Source organism: Balaenoptera physalus, assembly GCF_965194825.1.
Source record: "Balaenoptera physalus genome assembly, chromosome: 9".
In the NCBI taxonomy this organism is placed as follows: Eukaryota; Metazoa; Chordata; class Mammalia; order Artiodactyla; family Balaenopteridae; genus Balaenoptera; species Balaenoptera physalus.
Window position 1 is genome coordinate 37,472,003 of NC_138888.1, and position 18,493 is coordinate 37,490,495.

The following is an 18,493-nucleotide window of genomic DNA, read 5'->3' on the forward strand; positions in this document are numbered from 1 at the left end:
AAGTGAAAAAAGGTATTCCATGCAAATGGAAATCAAAAGAAAGCTGGAGTAGCAATACTCATATCAGACAAAATGGACTTTAAAATAAAGACTATTACGAGAGACAAAGACGGACACTACATAATGATCAAGGGATCAATCCAAGAAGAAGATGTAACAATTGTAAATACGTATGCACCCAACATAGGAGCACCTCAATATATAAGGCAAATGCTAACAGCCATAAAAAGAGAAATCGACAGTAACACAGTAATTGTGGGGCACTTTAACACCCCACTTACATCAATGGACAGATCATCCAGAAAGAAAATCAATAAGGAAACACAGGCCTTAAATGACACATTAGATCAGATGAACTTAATTGGTATTTATAGAGTATTCCATCCAAAAGCAGCAGAATATACATTCTTTTCAAGTGCATGTGGAACATTCTCCAGGATAGATCACATGCTGGGCCACAAAACAAGCCTTGGTAAATTTAAGAAAATTAAAATCATATCAAGCATCTTTTCCAATAATAACATTATGAGATTAGAAATCAACTACAAGAAAAAAACTGTAAAAAACATAAGCATGTGGAGGCTAAACAATATGCTACTAAACAACCAATGGATCACTGAAGAAATCAAAGAGGAAATCAAAAAATACCTAGAGACAACTGAAAACGAAAACACTATGATCCAAAACCCATGGGATGCAGCAAAGCAGTTCTAAGAGGGAAGTTTATAGCAATACAATCTTACCTTAGGAAACATGAAAAATCTCAAATAAACAACTTAACCTTACACCTAAAGCAACTAGAGGAAGAAGAACAAACAAAACCCAAAGTTAGTAGAAGGAAAGAAATCATAAAGATCAGAGCAGAAATAAATGAAATAGAGATGAAGAAAACAATGGCAAAGATCAATAAAACTAAAAGCTGGTTCTTTGAAAAGATAAACAAAATTGATAAACCTGTAGCCAGACTCATCAAAGAAAAAAAAGGGAGAGGGCTCAAATCAATAAAATTAGAAATGAAAAGGAGAAGTTACAACAGTCATCACAGAAATACAAATGATCGTAAGAGACTACTACAAGCAACTGTGTGCCAATAAAATGGACAACCTGGAAGAAATGGACAAATTCTTAGAAAGGTACAATCTCCCAAGACTGAACCAGGAAGAAACAGAAAATATGAATAGACCAGTCACAAGTACTGAAATTGAAACTGTGATTAAAAAAACCCCCAACAAACAAAAGTTCAGGACCAGATGACTTCACAGGCGAATTCTATCAAACATTTAGAGAACTAACACCTATCCTTGTCAAACTCTTCCAAAATATAGTAGAGGGAGGAACACTCCCAAACTCATTCTGTGAGGCCACCAACACCCTGATACCAAAACCAGACAAAGATATCACAATAAAAGAAAATTACAGGACATAGACACAAAAATCTTCAACAAAATAATAGCAAACCGAATCCAGAAATACATTAAAAGGATCATGTACCATGATCAAGTGGGATATTTACAAGGGATGCAAGTTTTTCAGTATCCATAAATCAAACAGTGTGATACACCACATTAACATATTGAAGAATAAAAACCATATGATCATCTCAATAGATACAGAAAGAACTTTTGACAAAATTCAACTCCCATTTATGATAAAAACTCTCCAGAAAGTGGGCGTAGAGGGAACGTACCTCAACATAATAAAGGCCATATATGATAAACCCACAGCCAACATTGTTCTCAATGGTGAAAAGCTGAAAGCCTTTCCTCTAAGATCAGGAACAAGACGAGGATGTCCACTCTCACCACTTTTATTCAACATAGTTTTGGAAGTCCTAGCCACAGCAATCAGAAGAGAAAAAGAAAAGGAATCCAAATTGGAAAAGAAGTAAAACTGTTACTGTTTGCAGATGACATGATACTATACATAGAAAATTCTAAAGATACTACCAGAAAACTACTAGAGTTCATCAATGAATTCGGTAAAGTTGTGGGATACACAGTTAATACACAGGAATCTGTTGCATTTCTCTACACTAACAACAAAAGATCAGAAAGAGAAATTAAGGAAACAATCCCATTTACCATCGCATCAAAAAGAGTAAACCTACCTAAGGAGGTAAAAGACCTGTACTCTGAAAACTGTAAGACACTGATGAAAGAAATCAAAGGTGACACAAACAAATGGAAAGATACACCATGTTCTTAGATTGAAAGAATCAATAATGTCAAAGTGTCTATACTACCCAAGGCATTCTTGGGATTCAATGCAATCCCTATTGAATTACCAATGGCAATTTTTGCAGATCTAGAACAAAAAATCTTAAGTATGGAAACACAAAAGACCTTGAATAGCCAAAGCAATCTTGAGAAAGAAAAACGGAGCTGCAGGAATCAGGTTTCCTGGCTTCAGACTATAATATAAAGCTACCATAATCAAAACAGTATGATATTGGCACAAAAACAGAAATATAGATTAATGGAACAGGGTAGAAAGCCCAGAAATAAACCCATGCACCTATGGCCAATTAATCTACAACAAAGGAGGCAAGAATATACAATGGAGAAAAGACAGTCCCTTCAATAAGTGGTGCTGGGAAAACTGGACAGCTGTATATAAAAGGGTGAAATTAGAACATTCTCTAACACCATACACAAAAATAAACTCAAAATGGATTAAAGACCTAAGTGCAAGACCAGATAGTATAAAAAACTCTTAGAGGAAAACATAGGAAGAACGCTCCTTGACATAAATAGCAGCAATATCTTTTGTGACTCGTCTCCTAGAGTAATGAAAATAAAAACAAAAAGAAACAAATGGGACCTAATTAAACTTAAAAGCTTTTGCATGGCAAAGGAAACCATAAACAAAACAAAAAGACAACCCACAGGATGGGAGAAAATATTTGCAAATGATGCGACCGACAAGGGATTAATTTCCAAAATATACAAACAGCTCATGCAGCTCAATATCAAAAAACAACCCAATCAAAAAATGGTTGGAAGACCTAAGTAGACATTTCTGCAAAGAAGACATACAGATGGCCAAAAAGCATGTGAAAAGATGCTCAGCATCTCTAAGTATTAGAGAAATGCAAATCAAAACTACAATGAGGTATCACCTCATACAGGTTAGAATGGCCATCACCAAAAAGTCTATTAACCATAGATGCTAGAGAGGGTGTGGAGAAAAGGGAACCCTCCTACACTGTCAGTGGGAATAAATTGGTACAGCCACTATGGAAAACAGTATGGAGATTCCTTAAAAAACTAAAAATAGAGTTACCATATGATCCAGCATTTCCATTCCTAGGCATATATCCAGAGAAAACCATAGTTTGAAAAGATACATGCACCCCAAGGTTCATCGCAACACTACTTCCAATAGCCAAGACATGGAAGCAACCTAAATGTCCATCGACAGATGAGTGGATAAAGATGTGGTACATAAATACAATGGAATATTATTCAGCCATAAGAATGAATGAAATAATGTCATTTGCAGCAACATGGATGGACCTAGAGATTATCACACTAAGTGAAGTAAGTCAAAGACAGACAAATATCATATGATATCACTTACATGTGGAATCTAAAAAAATGATACAAATGAACTTATTTACAAAACAGAAACAGACTCAGAAAACAAACTCGTGTTTGCCGAAGGGGAAAGGTGAGGGGGACGGATGAATGAGAGTTTGGGATTAGCAATGCACCCTACTATGTATGGAGTGGATGGTTGGCAGGGACTTACTATATAGCACAGGGAACTCTACCCAGTGTTCTTTGGTGACCTGTATGGGAGAAGAATCTGGAAAAGAATATATATATATATATATATATATATATATATATATGTATGTATGTATAGCTGAATCACCTTGCTGTACACCTGTAACTGACACAACATTGTAAATCAACTATTTAAAGAAAAAGAAACAAAGGAAACACAGTTTGCTGCTCTTCCTGATTCGCTAGGTCTGGGGCGGGGCTGTGAATGTGCGCTCCTAATAAACTCCCAGCTTCAGCTGATTCTGCCGATCCAGGGTCTGCACATGTGTTGAAAACCACTGTTACAGTATGTACATACTTTAAGAATATAAGTCAGTTTGTTCCTCCAAACCATGTAGGGCTTTTCCATACAGGAAAAGCCAAAGTCCTGACAAAGCTTTCAGGGGGCCAGGTGCCCTGGCAGTTACCTCCCTTGCCTCATTCCCGAATCCCTTCCGCATTGTTGAGAAACTCTGGCTGCAGGGTTGTTTCTGGAACAAACCAGGCACAGTCCAACCTGAGGGCCTTTGCACAAATAGATCCCGCAATTAAACGAGTCTCCCCTAAACAGGTACAGGACTCAGTCCTTTACCTCCTTCAGCCTTTGCTTAATTCTACCTTTTCACCTGATTTTAAATTGCACTCCCCCTCCCCCCTCCCACCAAGCTACTTGGCATGTTGATTTCTGCAGCATTGTCTCCACCTGACCAGTAAGAACTACATCATTGCTTATTATCTACCTCCTCCCACTAAAACTCAAGTTCCACGAACACAGAGACCTGTGTTTATTGTATTTATTGGTGTTCACAGTAGTGATATTCTTTCCCAGGACATAAGAGGTGCTCAACACATGCGTGGAATATGTGTTTACAGAACGGAGATACCCTAATCTGACCCTGTTTGTTCATGCTGTGGACACAGGCATTAAGTCACCTCAAGAACAAGGCATAAAGAACCATTTGCAGAAAATGTCTCCTTTGCAAATGGGTAAAGCCAAGTCACCCAAGTGTGTGTGTGTATGGGGAGTGATGAGTGGGTAGGACTTTAAAAATGCTATTGCCAAATGACTTAGTGCAATTTGACAATTCCACAGCTGTCAGCTATTTGTTGTTTTTGTGGTTGATAATCAGTCTTTTGGGCAGTAGAGGCAGGTGGAAGGTATATCCCCTCTCCACAACCCTATAACCAGAGTGTATCACAACCAAGATGAGGCTTAGAGCCCATTCTGATAAACGTGGGCTCTGATAAACGTTTGTTCATTAGCAATCAAGCACCAAGCAGTCACATACTCTTAAGTTCAGAGAGTTCCCTACACTTTGTCCCCAAGCATTCCAAAAATAGGGTAAAAATTTCACTCTGGGGCAAATGCACTGATACCCACCAGGCAGAAGTGGTCAAACCTTTCATCTCTTCAGGTATTTGAGACATCCATGGAGGCAGGGCGGCTGAGGAGGGAGAACCCAGCCCCACAAGTTGCTCACAGTACAGGGTACAGGGGAAGGTGCTGGGTTGATGGGCTGCTCGGTCCCTAGACCCTGTCCACCCAAGGGTGGTGGCATCTGTGCAGTTTTCAAGGCAGCCACGTGGCTTGGCCATTGCTCATTGTGCCAAAGAGAAATTATTTCTGATGTTCCTTAGAAGCAGAGGAAGGTATTTAAGGTGCTTGGTAGTCTTCTCTAGATATAGAATCTCATTTAAGTTACTTCAAAGTTAACTAAAGGCCCCTAGAATATAGACTAAAGGTATTCAAACACCTTACACTATTTATACTGAAATATTTTTATTTAAACTACACATAGACAGTATAATAAGCATCTTTATATATACACATATATAAAGTTTAAAATGTGTTTGCTAAAATCATCAACACATTAAAGTAAAACTATGCAAGTGAAATCGTTTCAAGGTGCTTTGCTTTAACATCACAGCTGGCAATGAAACAAAAACCATTTAATTCATTGAACTCACTGGATTTCCCAGTCCCGAGGACAAATGAAATAAAGAAACCTACAACCATTGCATAGTTAAAATTCCAAATTCCTAACTCGAACCATTTACATTCTGTTTGTAGGATCTTCACCTTTGGAAACGCCTATCATCTTTCATGTAGACCAAACCCTAACACTAAACACCTGACACTTAACACCTCAAATAGGGGATAATCAAACTTCTTTAAAAAATCTCCTGGATGCAATTGGTAAGTTTGTTCACAACTAATACACAGAAATTCACATTCAGTAAATCTCACAAAACTACTAGCCTTTTCTACCAAACATTAAAACAGTTTGAATTGTAACAGGAAAGGCTTCCTGTCCTTAAACAGGCAGAGTTGAGAGATGTCTAAGGTAGTTTGTAAATCTAAGTGGTTTAGAACAACTCAAAAGCGTTTAATCGAAGCAGAATGTTTCCTTACAGCTCCTAGTCCAACCCCTGCTAGTTGTGCGAGGCCAGACTAGGCACCCCTGCATTGTGGAGTTTTGCTCTAAATCCTAGGCAGAGCAGCAGGGTGGGGTGGGGAGAAAGTGGCCACATCTTCCTCTGCTTGGGTGACCAGCCTCTGGTTTGCCCAGGACTGAGGGGTCTTCCCGGATGCAGAACTTTCAGTGCTAAAAGTGAGACAGTCCCAGGCAGCAGGGCCAAGTTACTCACCCAACTTGAACCCTTGGCTCCTCTGCTAGAAGGATCCCTCCCAGCTGTCCCCAAGGCTGGGAGGATCTCCCAAGAGTGGTTTTCTTGTTCACAGTAAGCTGCTGAGCTTCGGAGGACTGTGTCCAAGCTTCTTCCCTCCACCCTGCTTAGCCATGTTCATGGGCTCGGCCCCTGAAGGCCCCAGCTACCCCTCCTCAGCCCCAAAAACCTAACCAGACAGGAGGCTGATGGTGGCGGGGCAGGTGCGGGGCTGCAGGCACAGGTGGCTGTTTGGTTTCTGCTGTATAGCAGGGTGATCTGGTTATACGGATATATATTCTTCATATTCTCTTCCATTATGGTTTATCACAGGATACTGAGTGCGGTTCCCTGTGCTATACAGTGGGACTTTGTTGTTTATCTATTTTCTGTTTAATAGTTAGCACCTGATGGTCCCAAACTCCCAAACCATCCCTTCCCCACCTCCCTTGGCATCCGCAAGTCTGTTCTTTATTAGATCCCTTTAATAATTAGATCAGACTGAATATTCGTGGAACGAGAGAGCCGAGAAGTAGCAAGAGGTTATTATTGGCATAGCTGACCACTAGGAGCCCCTTAGGACCATGTTTCCATAACTTACGAAGCACAGGGCATGCTGCCTCCTGTCATCGAAGTGCTATGTGGGTACCAGGCCGTCAGCAAGTTATGAGCTGCAGAACTTGGGTTTTCGTGCAAGTTTAAATGTCACTCTTCAAAGACTCAGCGTGTCGTGAAACAAACTTAATTGAACCCAATCACCTTTTTCCTTAACCTGGCAAGGATTCAGCACCCCTTATCAGTCGCAACAATTCTCTTGTCAGCATTCATGTCACCAAGAGGAAATGACCCTGATCCCAGTTCCAGTGTTTCATGGTGACATGCATCCATACTTGTCCTGTTCTCTCCTACGGGACACATCATCCCCATCTTAGGAAATGTGTTGTCGGCTGGGTCTTTCTCACAGCAACATAACTAGTTACTGGTGGAGAAAAGATGTAGACCCAGGTCCACCCAGCCACCCAGCTGGCTTCTATTCCTTGATGCTGGGAACCATGTGAACTCAGTTGTAGCCTTGCTCCTTCCTATTCTTGTAAACCTAGGCTTTCTTGGCTGCTTTGATGCCAGGAAAAAAAAAAAAAAAAGGATTGGATATATACTATCACTAACCTCAATAATTCTTATTTTAGAATTTTAGTGGGCGGGATTGAGAAACAACCCTTGTTGTTATTCTTGAAATTTATTCTTGAAGTTGTTACTAGATTGAAGTACAGCCGTGAAATGTTAGCGCCCATGCACTGCAATGGATTTCAGTTATCCATACAAAATCTTTCTTTAATAAAAGTGTAATAAAAACCTGACTAATCATACATATAACCAGTATTTGATCCAATTCATTGGAAGTTCTGAAAATACTCACCAGCCTTGGTAGCCAACGTATCCAATCTATTTTTTAAGTTCTTTTTTGAAACATAATTATTTTTTTACTCAAAATCCCAGGAATATTTTTAATGATAAATGAAATATATCCTAATTATGTCTATTCCATTAACAAAATGGGGATAACTTTGAAGTGTGGGTGGAGGCAGAGGAATTTTTACTCTTGGCTTATCTAGCAAGCAGGGCTAGCTTTTTGGGCATGCGGTGTGTATCACATATGATCCCCATGCTCAGAGGAGTCTGCTGCTTGGTTTAATGCTCTACTGTCCTCTTCAGGAAATTCTTAATATACTATTTTTGAGCATGTGGTGAGCAGAGGAGATACCCTGGGGGGACAGCCCTGCCAGTGTTTGTGATCTAACAGCAGTGCCTGATGGCTCTGACTCAGTCCCCTGGGCACAGCATGCAGAGCAATTGGTCTGGCCAGCCCCAGGGCAATCCAAGGAGCCACTGGGCTGAGTGGGTGACCGGGAAAGGACCGGGGACCAGATTGGCAGTGGTGACAGTGAAAGCAGCAGAGGAAGTGACTGCTGTACCCCTGGGGAAAGCAGAGGGCGCAGGCAGCCCTGGGAACTGTGGGAGGCCGGCTTGCCCATTAATTCACCAAGAGAACCGGTCCCTGCAGCTCCTGCACAAATATTAACTATGGTTTAGTGCTGGGACAGGAACTGCTAGTGCTCAGGCAGTAAACTTTGTCAAATTATTACAAGATAAAAGCATACACATGGATATTGCAACAAAGCATATAAGAGTTGTTAGAATTATTCGAAGAGTTTAGAGTCTCTGGTTGTGAAAACTGCTGCAACATTGTAAACAAATATCCACTTAACACATAGAAATTAGTCTGTAGCTAGCAGTAGACAGCTCTTTTCCTGTGAACTTCAAATGAACAAATTACTAACTAGGAAGACAATTTTAAAATTATTTTTCTTGTTATTGAAGATAACAGCAGCAGAACACATAAGTAGGTGTTTTCAATGATGTAGAAACCATGAAGCCATTTTCAGCTTCTTAAACAACTTCAAGTTATAGGAAATATCAGAGGAAATACTAAAATGCCACTGTATAATTTTTAAAATTCAGATTACACGAAACTGATTTTTATGAAGAGTTAAATCTTTTTAGAAAAATTGTTCTGTGAACCATTAGTTCAAATGATGAAAATTTATATTTCAAAATAATTTATCAGAAATATACCCAATATTGTCACTTTTTATAAAATATTCTTCACAGCTCCAGTAATAGGTGTATCAGCAGAAAGATTCTTCTCAAAATTAAAAATTATAAAAAACCATTGATGCATTTGCCGAGATGATTGATGTCATATTTATATTGATTGCAAATGAATTGGCTAAAAGCGTAGATTTTGATGACTTAATCGTAGAAAAGTGAGTCAAATCTTATGATCAATCAAAATATCCCACTTAATAGGCTATTGTATTTAAAATTAGAACACCAAAATATTATGTTTTATAATTTATATTTTATATGGTTATTTATGTTACTATTACCCTCATTATGTTTTGTAAGTAATAAGATATTTTAAGGGAAAATCTTTTTTAGCAGCACTTTCTTCTTACTCCTTGAAAAAGGGGCCCCGCAAACTGTGTAGTCCACCCTGATAGCAAGGTTTAGCACCGATGCTCCCCTCCAGACATCTTCTCCTTGAGTTCTTATTCTTTACAACTTGAACTGACAGATGCTTTTGCCCATTAGAAATAGAAATGTTTCATGTTTAAGAATATTTGCCTTTTAGCACTCAAAACAACACATTCACTGAATATGCTCTGTTTTTCCATGAATTATTAGCCTCGGCCTCAGCCTCTCAGCCCTTTGGCTTTTGCCTGCCTACCTGCTTTTGGAGATGGGAAGGCTAGTTCCACGGTGTGTGGAGCACAAGGTTGTTATATCCTTACCAGTGGAGGGGTTTTCATAGTTTTCACTCAATTTGATACTTCCCCACTGACCTACCAGTCATAACTCAGTGTCCATTTGTTTGACTTCAGCCTAAGAGTCTTGGTCAGCCTGACATAACAGTGACAAGAAGTTCAGGTGTTCTGGTGGCTTCCACTGTGAGGCTGGAAAGATTGATGTCTAGACAGCTGCGTGCAAAAACCTCTCTGCACGTGGAGATCAACATATCCCCGAAGGATATAATGAGTAAAACTAGAAGAATAATGAAGAAAAATGACAGGCGCGCGGAAGAGGAACAAACAGGGTATGCCTCTGGTAAATAACTCCCTGAAGGACTCTTAGAAAAGACTTACTGATTAATTGAATCAATCCATCATCCTTGGGGTGACAGCATCAATTTGCAGTCTTTTCTGGGAGTTGTTTTATTCCATTGCTGTTACCACTTAAATTCATATGAGGGTACAATGAGAGGTTAAAAAGTATACCTGTTTTATTATTAGGGTACCACAGTTCTGTGCTCTCATTATAGAAACAGCTTACATTGATTTTAATAATGGTTTAAAATGTCGGAACATCAACATGTGGCTTATACAAGGATTTGTCCTCTTTGAATTTATCTTACAGAAATCAGCTTGTAATACCCATCAAAATTTTAAGCTCATTTGCTTCTAAACTCTATAACGTTTAAGAATTTTTGAAAAATGATCTTCTTTATAATTCTGGGGAATATAAAAATATCTATCTTTATCCCTTTTAGGAGGAACTCACCTTCATTTTCTTTGTGGTCACTGGCAGCCATAGCTTGTGATACTTCTGCAGATTTCAGTGGTTAATGAGACCCTTGAGTGTATTCTCTAGTTCGAGCTTTTGTTGAATTAAAAGGAATAGAGTGTATACATGTCGTGGAGATTTTGCTCTCATACCTATTAAAAATGATTGTTTTAAGACACTAGCATGTTTTAAATTGGACATAATATATCAATCACAGATTTCGTTCTTTCCTTTCTTGGCAGTGGGTGGAAGGTAGATGTAATACAGTGAAAAGAGGATTGAACATGGATCCTAAGCAAAGATTCACATGTGAGGAGAATAATTTGGGCTTCATTTTTTATAATGTAAGGATTTTGATATCAAAGCTTCCTGAGTATAAGCGTTGATTGCCATAATTTTACCCAAGACTGATATAATGTCTGAAGGAAGATTTTTCTTGAAAATCATAGGAAGTATTCAAGATGGAACAGCTTGAGTAATCTTAATCTCTCTAATATTAGCTATTCATAAATGTATTATGAAAGAAGTAGAAGGACTTCTAACCCTGAAACTGAACATACTTGGTTGACTAATATATAAGAACATATCATATATACATGTTAACATATGGGTACATGTTATTGATATTTAAGAGAACTCTAACATGTGGGTGAAAAGTGTTGCCTGCCACTTCAGTAAACAAAGGATGTTGCAGCCATCAAGCCAGCAGGCACTGCAGCCGCCCCTGACTGTGCACACTGAGGGGATTCAGGATGGAGAGAAGCAGGACACTGGCCCTAGAGACCTGAGGTGCATATCAAAGGAAGGATTTCAGTGAGCCGAGACTCTTGCATCTTCCCATACACAGAAAAGTGCTAAATTCATTAACTTGAGATGTCTGGTTTTCTTTAATTAATAGTAATCTTTTGATGTTCTGACTACTTGGTTTTTGTTGCAAAAAACTCCTGTATGTCCCGGCTCCTCCATTCCCTCTTGGGAGCAGTCCCTCAGGGGAGTGACTGAGAGGCTGTCTTCCAGGCTCAAGTCCTCAGTTTTGTCTGCCAGATAAAACATAATTCTCAACTTTTAGGTTGTGCATTTTCCCCAGTAGACAAACATAAAAATGCATATTTAACATCGAAACTATACGGAACTTAATACACAATAATTCAGAAGCATTTTCTGGTCTTACACTGTCTTAGAGTCTTCCTTATCAGCGTTCATTGTGATTTACACAGTCCAGAGCCACTTGACAAATCCCAGTTGTCTGGGGTGTAGTTTATTCTATTCTAACCAGAGTACACATAGTAGAATTGGTTGTAGAATGGTGAGGTATTTGCATTTTCAGGATAAATGGCAATCTTGTATAATCTCTTAAGCTCTGTTGGCCTTAGTTTACTGTTTCTATAATGAATGAGTTTATATCTCAAGTTTGTTCTACAATGTGATCTATTTAAAATGTTTATTTCTGAGTTCAAATTGTCCACTTGTTATAGTACAGTGGAATGTTGGATATTTGCTTCACTGTTTCAGAGATTATGTTTTTTAGTAGCTACCAGATGAAGATCTTGGTACCACCTGTTATTTACCAAATGCACATCTTATTTAGTGGAGAACTCCAGACTAAGGAATCTTTTCTTTAGATCGCGTGTAAATACGTGATCTTTTCTTAGGTTTGACCTATTAACTTTTGTCTCTTTTTATGCAACTGAGGTCTTGTGTGCACTTGCCCTCACAGTGGGAAGCAGCATCCTGACAGACATTCCTCACTCCTTCAATGAACCTGCATCAGCATACTTTTCACACAGGGAACATAAGTGAAAACAAGCTTGATCATGTACAAGGCTCTCACCATGTGGCCTAGAAGTGAAATACTACAAGTTGATATTCAGCTTCTTGTAATACTTCCTCAAAGCCTCCCTTATTTTCAGTCAGTTTTGGCATTTCGGCTTCTGGGGGCTGGTGTGCGTCTGTGTGCTGTGAGAGGAAGGACATAACCCCAGCAGCCTGGAGCAGACCAGGCCCTCTATCCCTTGAGTACATATGGTAAACCTCAGCTGACATTGTGGCTATACTATCACAAGTGCCGGGGGTTAGTCTTTTCAACTTGCCTATCCTATTTCAAAATGCTCACTATAATTGTCCTCAAAGTCTATGTCATCAAAGGGGCAATAAGTGAGTATTTTAAATTATTTTATGTTAAATAATTTGACATACAAAAAAATGAAAAACCCTACCTATGTTAACCAAAGTTTTATTTAATATAGTGCCATATAATCCAGCTATTAGCCGGATGCTAACTCTAAATTCCAGATAGAGGAGGGAAAGAAGTTCTCCAAATGACAGCAAGTCTATTCCAGGCAGTCTCGTAAAAGAACCCTTAGAGATAATGAAAGGATGTGTTACCTATGACTGAGCTAAAATGGTGCCAAGGCCTGGCAATTCCTTTTTACTGCTGACACATCCTTGTGTGGTCTAGAACATCAGCATTGCCTCCATGTCAATGGAATAGGGTGTCCCTGTCAATGACATAATCGAATACACTTTGAGAAGGAACAAGGGCTTTTAGGGATGGCTCAGAAACTTGATTGTTTTTCCATTTATTTTTAAAATGCAAATTACACTAGTAAGTCAAAAAAATCACTCTGTTAAAAATACATTCAGAATTAACAAATGCAAAAAAAAAAAAAAAAAGACACAGGATTGTAACTCTTGCCTTCTGAATATTAGGTTTATAACAAAAGCTCAGCCTAGAAAAATAGCATTCTTCACCGGATTTTGAGGAGGATACAGCTGTACAACTTAGATGTTTTTCCAGATAGAATCACACTACTGTGCTCCCTGCCCACTGATTCCTTTTTAGTAGTCAACAACTGTTTTTAAAAATTTTGTTGGTGATGATAGTAGTGATTAGATGGTAGCTTGGCTGCAACTTAAAGCAGGAATATGAGGGTTTAGTCTCTGTGCATTTAAATCTCTATCCATATACATGTCTTATAAGGTGGAATCTCATCACAGCATGAATGTACGGTGAAACCTCATTTTTAATAGTCACATTAATACTCACATCAGAATAATTTCTGGCATGTATAGTATTTATATTTTAAGAATCAAGGGATACATTGGTAAGTATTTTTCTCGTACATTAAACATGCATGTCACTATAAAATCATCATATGAGGTTTCACTGACATGTTTGTGATTGTATAATTTTATGCATGTATATATGGACAAACATATACAAACCACTGAGAAAATTCAAGCATAAGTGCTGGAACTTTTTTCTGTAGTTTATATTCTAATAGTAACCTTTGTTCCTTTGTTATTTTCAAATGCGTATATGTGTAGATCACAGACATCCATGCAGACACAGTAATGGGACTGGTTTATGTAGATTTGGATGGGCTAACGTTCAAAGTAGGTTAACCCAATAACTGAAACTTCTTAGAAACAAGGAGAAAAAGTTGCTCCATGCCAATTTATAACTTTTCAAGTCTGAATTTCACTGCACTTAAGGGTGGTGTATTAGTTCTAAAAAGAAAAAAATTGATTTTAGTGTCTCAGGTGGATCCAAAAAAAAGACTCATCTGAGTTCCTGACAAGCCTGAGCTAATTATGTTTTTCACTAATGAAAACCAAATAATGTTTGAATATATAGAACAAAATTTCCTAGGAATTCAGAATATTCCATAAACACATTGACCTACTATTAAGTTTCCAAAGGCATCTTGTTGCCAACTACGTCAACAGCACAGTTTTTCTGCCACAATAATACAGGAGGATTAAAATACACTCTAACACACAACAGATCCCCCAAATACCACAAAGAGATCTCAAATATTTCACCAAGGTAACTATTGCTCCCCCCACCCACCCAAAAAATAATCTCGTACGCTGAAGTTAGGAAAAAAAGTTCACCTACATAGGGGCTTCCATTGGAATTAGATATAAAAGAGTAAACATAGCTAATACATATTCAGTTGGCCTCTGTTGATAGAAATCCACAGCTGTTTCTGTGTTAGTAAAAGACATTTGTAGATACTTATAAAAGCACCTAGAGTGCAATAAATAAAATCAGTGAGTTAAGCCATTTCTGTTCTCTGCTTCCAGTAGATTAATGAGTTTAGTAGATTGATACGTTCCACTTTGTCCCACCCAACCCCCTCAGAAGACCTTATTGAAGAATTATAAAGATGACGATTATTACTTTGTTGTTATTACTTGTCTTTTTTTGGCCACCATGGAGGCTCAATGGTAAAAGCACTTTGCTGACAGCTGGCAGTTTTTGTACACAGACACACTGCAGTTGCTGAGCTATGCAGTCTTGTTTCTTGACATGACACACACAGACTTGAACTCATTTGGAATTAATAGCAGTGTGTTAGCCTAAAGGAAGTGACTTGGGGGTGTCTGCACTGAGATTCTCAGGCGCACAACTTAGGTGGGTTAAGGCAAGTATGTACGGTACAGCCTTTAGGGCAAACAACCTGCCATTTCAGACTTCAGTTACAGGGTCGTCATGGCATGTTTCGTTTGTTTGTTTTTTGCAATTACATTGCCTACATAGCCGTGGTGCTATCAAGACATATGGAGTGCAGAAGACAGGGCTCTCAAGCTAATGTGCCCTGGATGACTTCGCAGCTGGCAGAGGCCGACTGGCTGGGCTGCAGAGCAGTTAGTGACGGCCAGCAGAGGGCACCAGCACGTCTCCTTATGAACTTTCCAGAGGCCTGGGAGAAAGCAGCCTGCTTCCAGGAAATCCATGATGGGCGTATCCTGCGTATCTGTCTGTTTCAGTTAGGAAGAGGAGGCCAAGTACAATTGGTTGTGTGCCCGCATGTGTGTGTGTGTGTGCCTGTGTGTGTGTGTCTGTGTGTGTGTGTGTGTGTGTGTGGTCCCAGTGTACATGGAGGCTTTATGTTTTGTTAGTATGTATATATATTTAAACTTAGTTGCTTCTTGCTCTTCAAAAAATGCAGGAGGCCACTGCGAAACAAGTTCTTTGAACGGTCCAGGAGCTGATATACTGAAGCCATTTGTATTATTTCGACCTGAGAGAGAGAGAAAAAAGATGTTTTTAATCAAGGGTGAGAGCTCAGCACCTTTTCTCACCTCTCCAAGCACAAGAGTAAACCAAAAAAAAAGAAAAAAAAAAAAAGAGATCCAAAGCCCAAATTGTGCTTTAAATAGACAATTTTCCTCTCCTCTTTTTCCTCGGTGCAACCTTTTGGATAGAGGCCATTTATGGTAATTTAAAATCCATTTTCTGGGGGCAAATGAATATGTATTGCTGTACAATTAGGCTGTCAAAAAGAATGCAATGTTTTCAAATGTGGTCTGATATAGCATGGGGTATTCTCACATTTATACTGCAGGGAGCCCAAACAGATCTCGACCTGCTTCGGCACATAGGTCAGTGGTAGTCAAAGCAGCTACTTTGTTAGAAAATCAACCTGCGGGCGTGGGAATGTTTTTCCACAGCAACTTCATAGCCATTATTTGTTTCAAAGAGTTCTCCAAACCGTAAGAGAAAAATTAATGAAAACTCTTCCCTTTTAGATGGATTATAGATAATCTGAAGAATTACAGGCCAAGAACATTCACCCAACTTAACTTTAAAAAAAGAGGACTGTCTATTCATTGACTACAGGAACTGAAACACAGCTGTGAATGGAGGTCAGTTAGGACAGTGTTTTCAAAGCCTTGTCCAGGCTCTGAGCCACAGAAGATTTCCTGGGTATAATGGAAACCCCACAGCTAAAACTGCACATTGCTTTTAAGCATCTGTTTTCCTTCTAAGGAACGGCTTTTATTTCCAGTTGCTATATAATATCATTGGGGTGCTTGAACTGGCCCATGATGTTAAATTACTCTTATTTTATGAGACTTATTTATGGCAGGTTGACAGGGGAAGGTCCACCCCACAGGACAAAGATACAGGAGATGCTCAGGTCTCTGCCTCTCAGCAGGGGATGAAGTTTATGCTTGAATCCGTTTTGGTTTTTCATGGGATTTTAATAGGCAGTGACTCTCCAGTGATTGTATTTGAGGGCTACACAGTTGAAAAAGCGCTTCATTCAACACCACATATAATGTGAAATCAAAAGGGAATAAAGGGAACGCAGGAAAAGGGGAGGGTGCAGGCATGTATGGAACTATGGCAGCTAAGTTAGTGTGAGGGAGTAAAGATAAGTAAATATAAAATCAGGGAATGAAATGTCAGAGCAAACTCAGCAGTCCACATAAGAATTTGGAAAAAACTAAGCGGTCAGGAAAACCGGTTGATAATTGGGGCTGTGTAAGTAACAAGTTGTGTGACCTTTGTTTTTCTTTTCTTTCATCTAGTTTCCTCACCTGTAAAATAAAATCTTAGTGTTCTAGTACTTGAGGTCTGCTAGAGGATTCTTTGTAGACGGCATGGTAGTAGTATTTTGACTGGTGACTTATTAAACATTTAACTTATTTCATGAGCAGTGAGACTTGAAAACTCTTATATAATTTTACTATTCTCAGGCAGTAAGGAGGAAAATAATATTTTTATTACTTTTGGTTCAGCATTTAAAGTACTTATAAAATCATGAGAAGTTTTGTCTTCAAGGAATTTCATTCTGGACATTAAATTTGAAGAGTCCTCTATTTAAAGACAACATTGGAATTACAAATGCCTGGTTTGAAACTATAGTCTTGATTATATATAATCAGCATTCTCATGTTATTATCAGAGCTGATCCTTACAGAGTGGTTGCATCTAATTTATTATATTTTGATCATATTTATTGATCATTCATATTGACCAACACAATGTAATATTATATGATAAGAATGTTGTGTGATATTGTCAGAAGCAAGAAATTGCAGGACTTGTAGATGTTCTGGTCTACTCTTGAGCACAAACATATTGTTACATGTTACTTGGGCTGATATATGTGATATATTGTTTACAGAGGAAACCTTTTGGGAATGAAATACAGTGTATGGTGATTTCTGAGTTGATAAAATCTTTTCATGAGTAATATTGGTTAACATAAGCATTGTTACTACATCTAAGAAATTATGTTTATTAAACATGTAGTATGTGACATGTCCTATGTTGTACATGCTCTACAAGCATTGTTTTATGTAAATTCAGAACAACTATATGAAGTGCATATGCTATTGTCTCTATTTTGCAGGTGAGGAAACTTAGCCTTGGTGAGAATAAAGTTATTCAAATAAAGTTATAGGTCCAGGGTCATAAAGAATTTTATCTCATGCAGTCTGCCTTCAGTAGCTCATCTTAACCCCTACTCCTTACCACTACTCCTTACTGCTTTGACTTTATTTTTTAATAGAACACTTTACACAAGGCTATGTTACAATATTGAGAAGAATGGTAAAGAATGTAAAGGATTTATCATTTTATTTTTTGCTTAAGCTATCAAATCTGGGAGGATAGGAATGTTATGGTATAAATAGAAATACAACTATAGTATGGGGCAAAACAAAAAGAAATATCAGAGGAAAAAGATTAAGAAATGTTTCCTAAAGGAAGTATATTTTAAGATACAATTTGAAGGAGAGTGGGATTTGAAAGAGTGGAATTTGGGGGAAAAAACCCAACATTTGGTGTCAAGAGAACAGCATGGACAATTGGAAAAATACATGTCATATTTGCAGATGGTAAGAGTTTTAGTTTGGCTGTAAAAAAAAAAAAAAAAAAGGATAAGGGGAGATATCAGACTATGTGTGCCCTCAATAGATGATAAGCTTCAGGAAGCAGGGACCAGTTCTTATTTATCATTACATTTTCCTGGGGTCTCCCAGCATTGTCTGCATATGGTTGAGACTATTAAAGGTTGAAGAGGAGAGATAATATTTCAGTAGAACACTGGGGCCAGATCAGAGTAGATTTGCAAAGTCTGATAAGGAGTTTTGACTTTGTTCAGTAGGCAATAAGGAGTCATTGATAGGTTTTGGAC

At 38.4% G+C, this 18,493-nt stretch overlaps 1 protein-coding gene across 6 annotated transcripts in view; it reads right to left on the reverse strand.

Annotated features, from left to right (window-relative positions):
* Positions 1-5,027: 5,027 nt before the first annotated feature.
* Positions 5,028-18,493, reverse strand: part of NKAIN2 (sodium/potassium transporting ATPase interacting 2) — a gene marked incomplete at its 3' end in the record, with an annotated part of 998,865 nt that continues 985,399 nt past the window's right edge. For all 6 annotated transcript variants that reach the window (XM_082474964.1, XM_082474962.1, XM_082474963.1 and 3 more), the window contains one exon: positions 5,028-15,586. Coding sequence is in view for 1 of the 6 variants with exons in the window: in XM_082474960.1 (XP_082331086.1) it covers positions 15,577-15,586 (10 nt within the window). The remainder of the gene's footprint in view (positions 15,587-18,493) is intronic.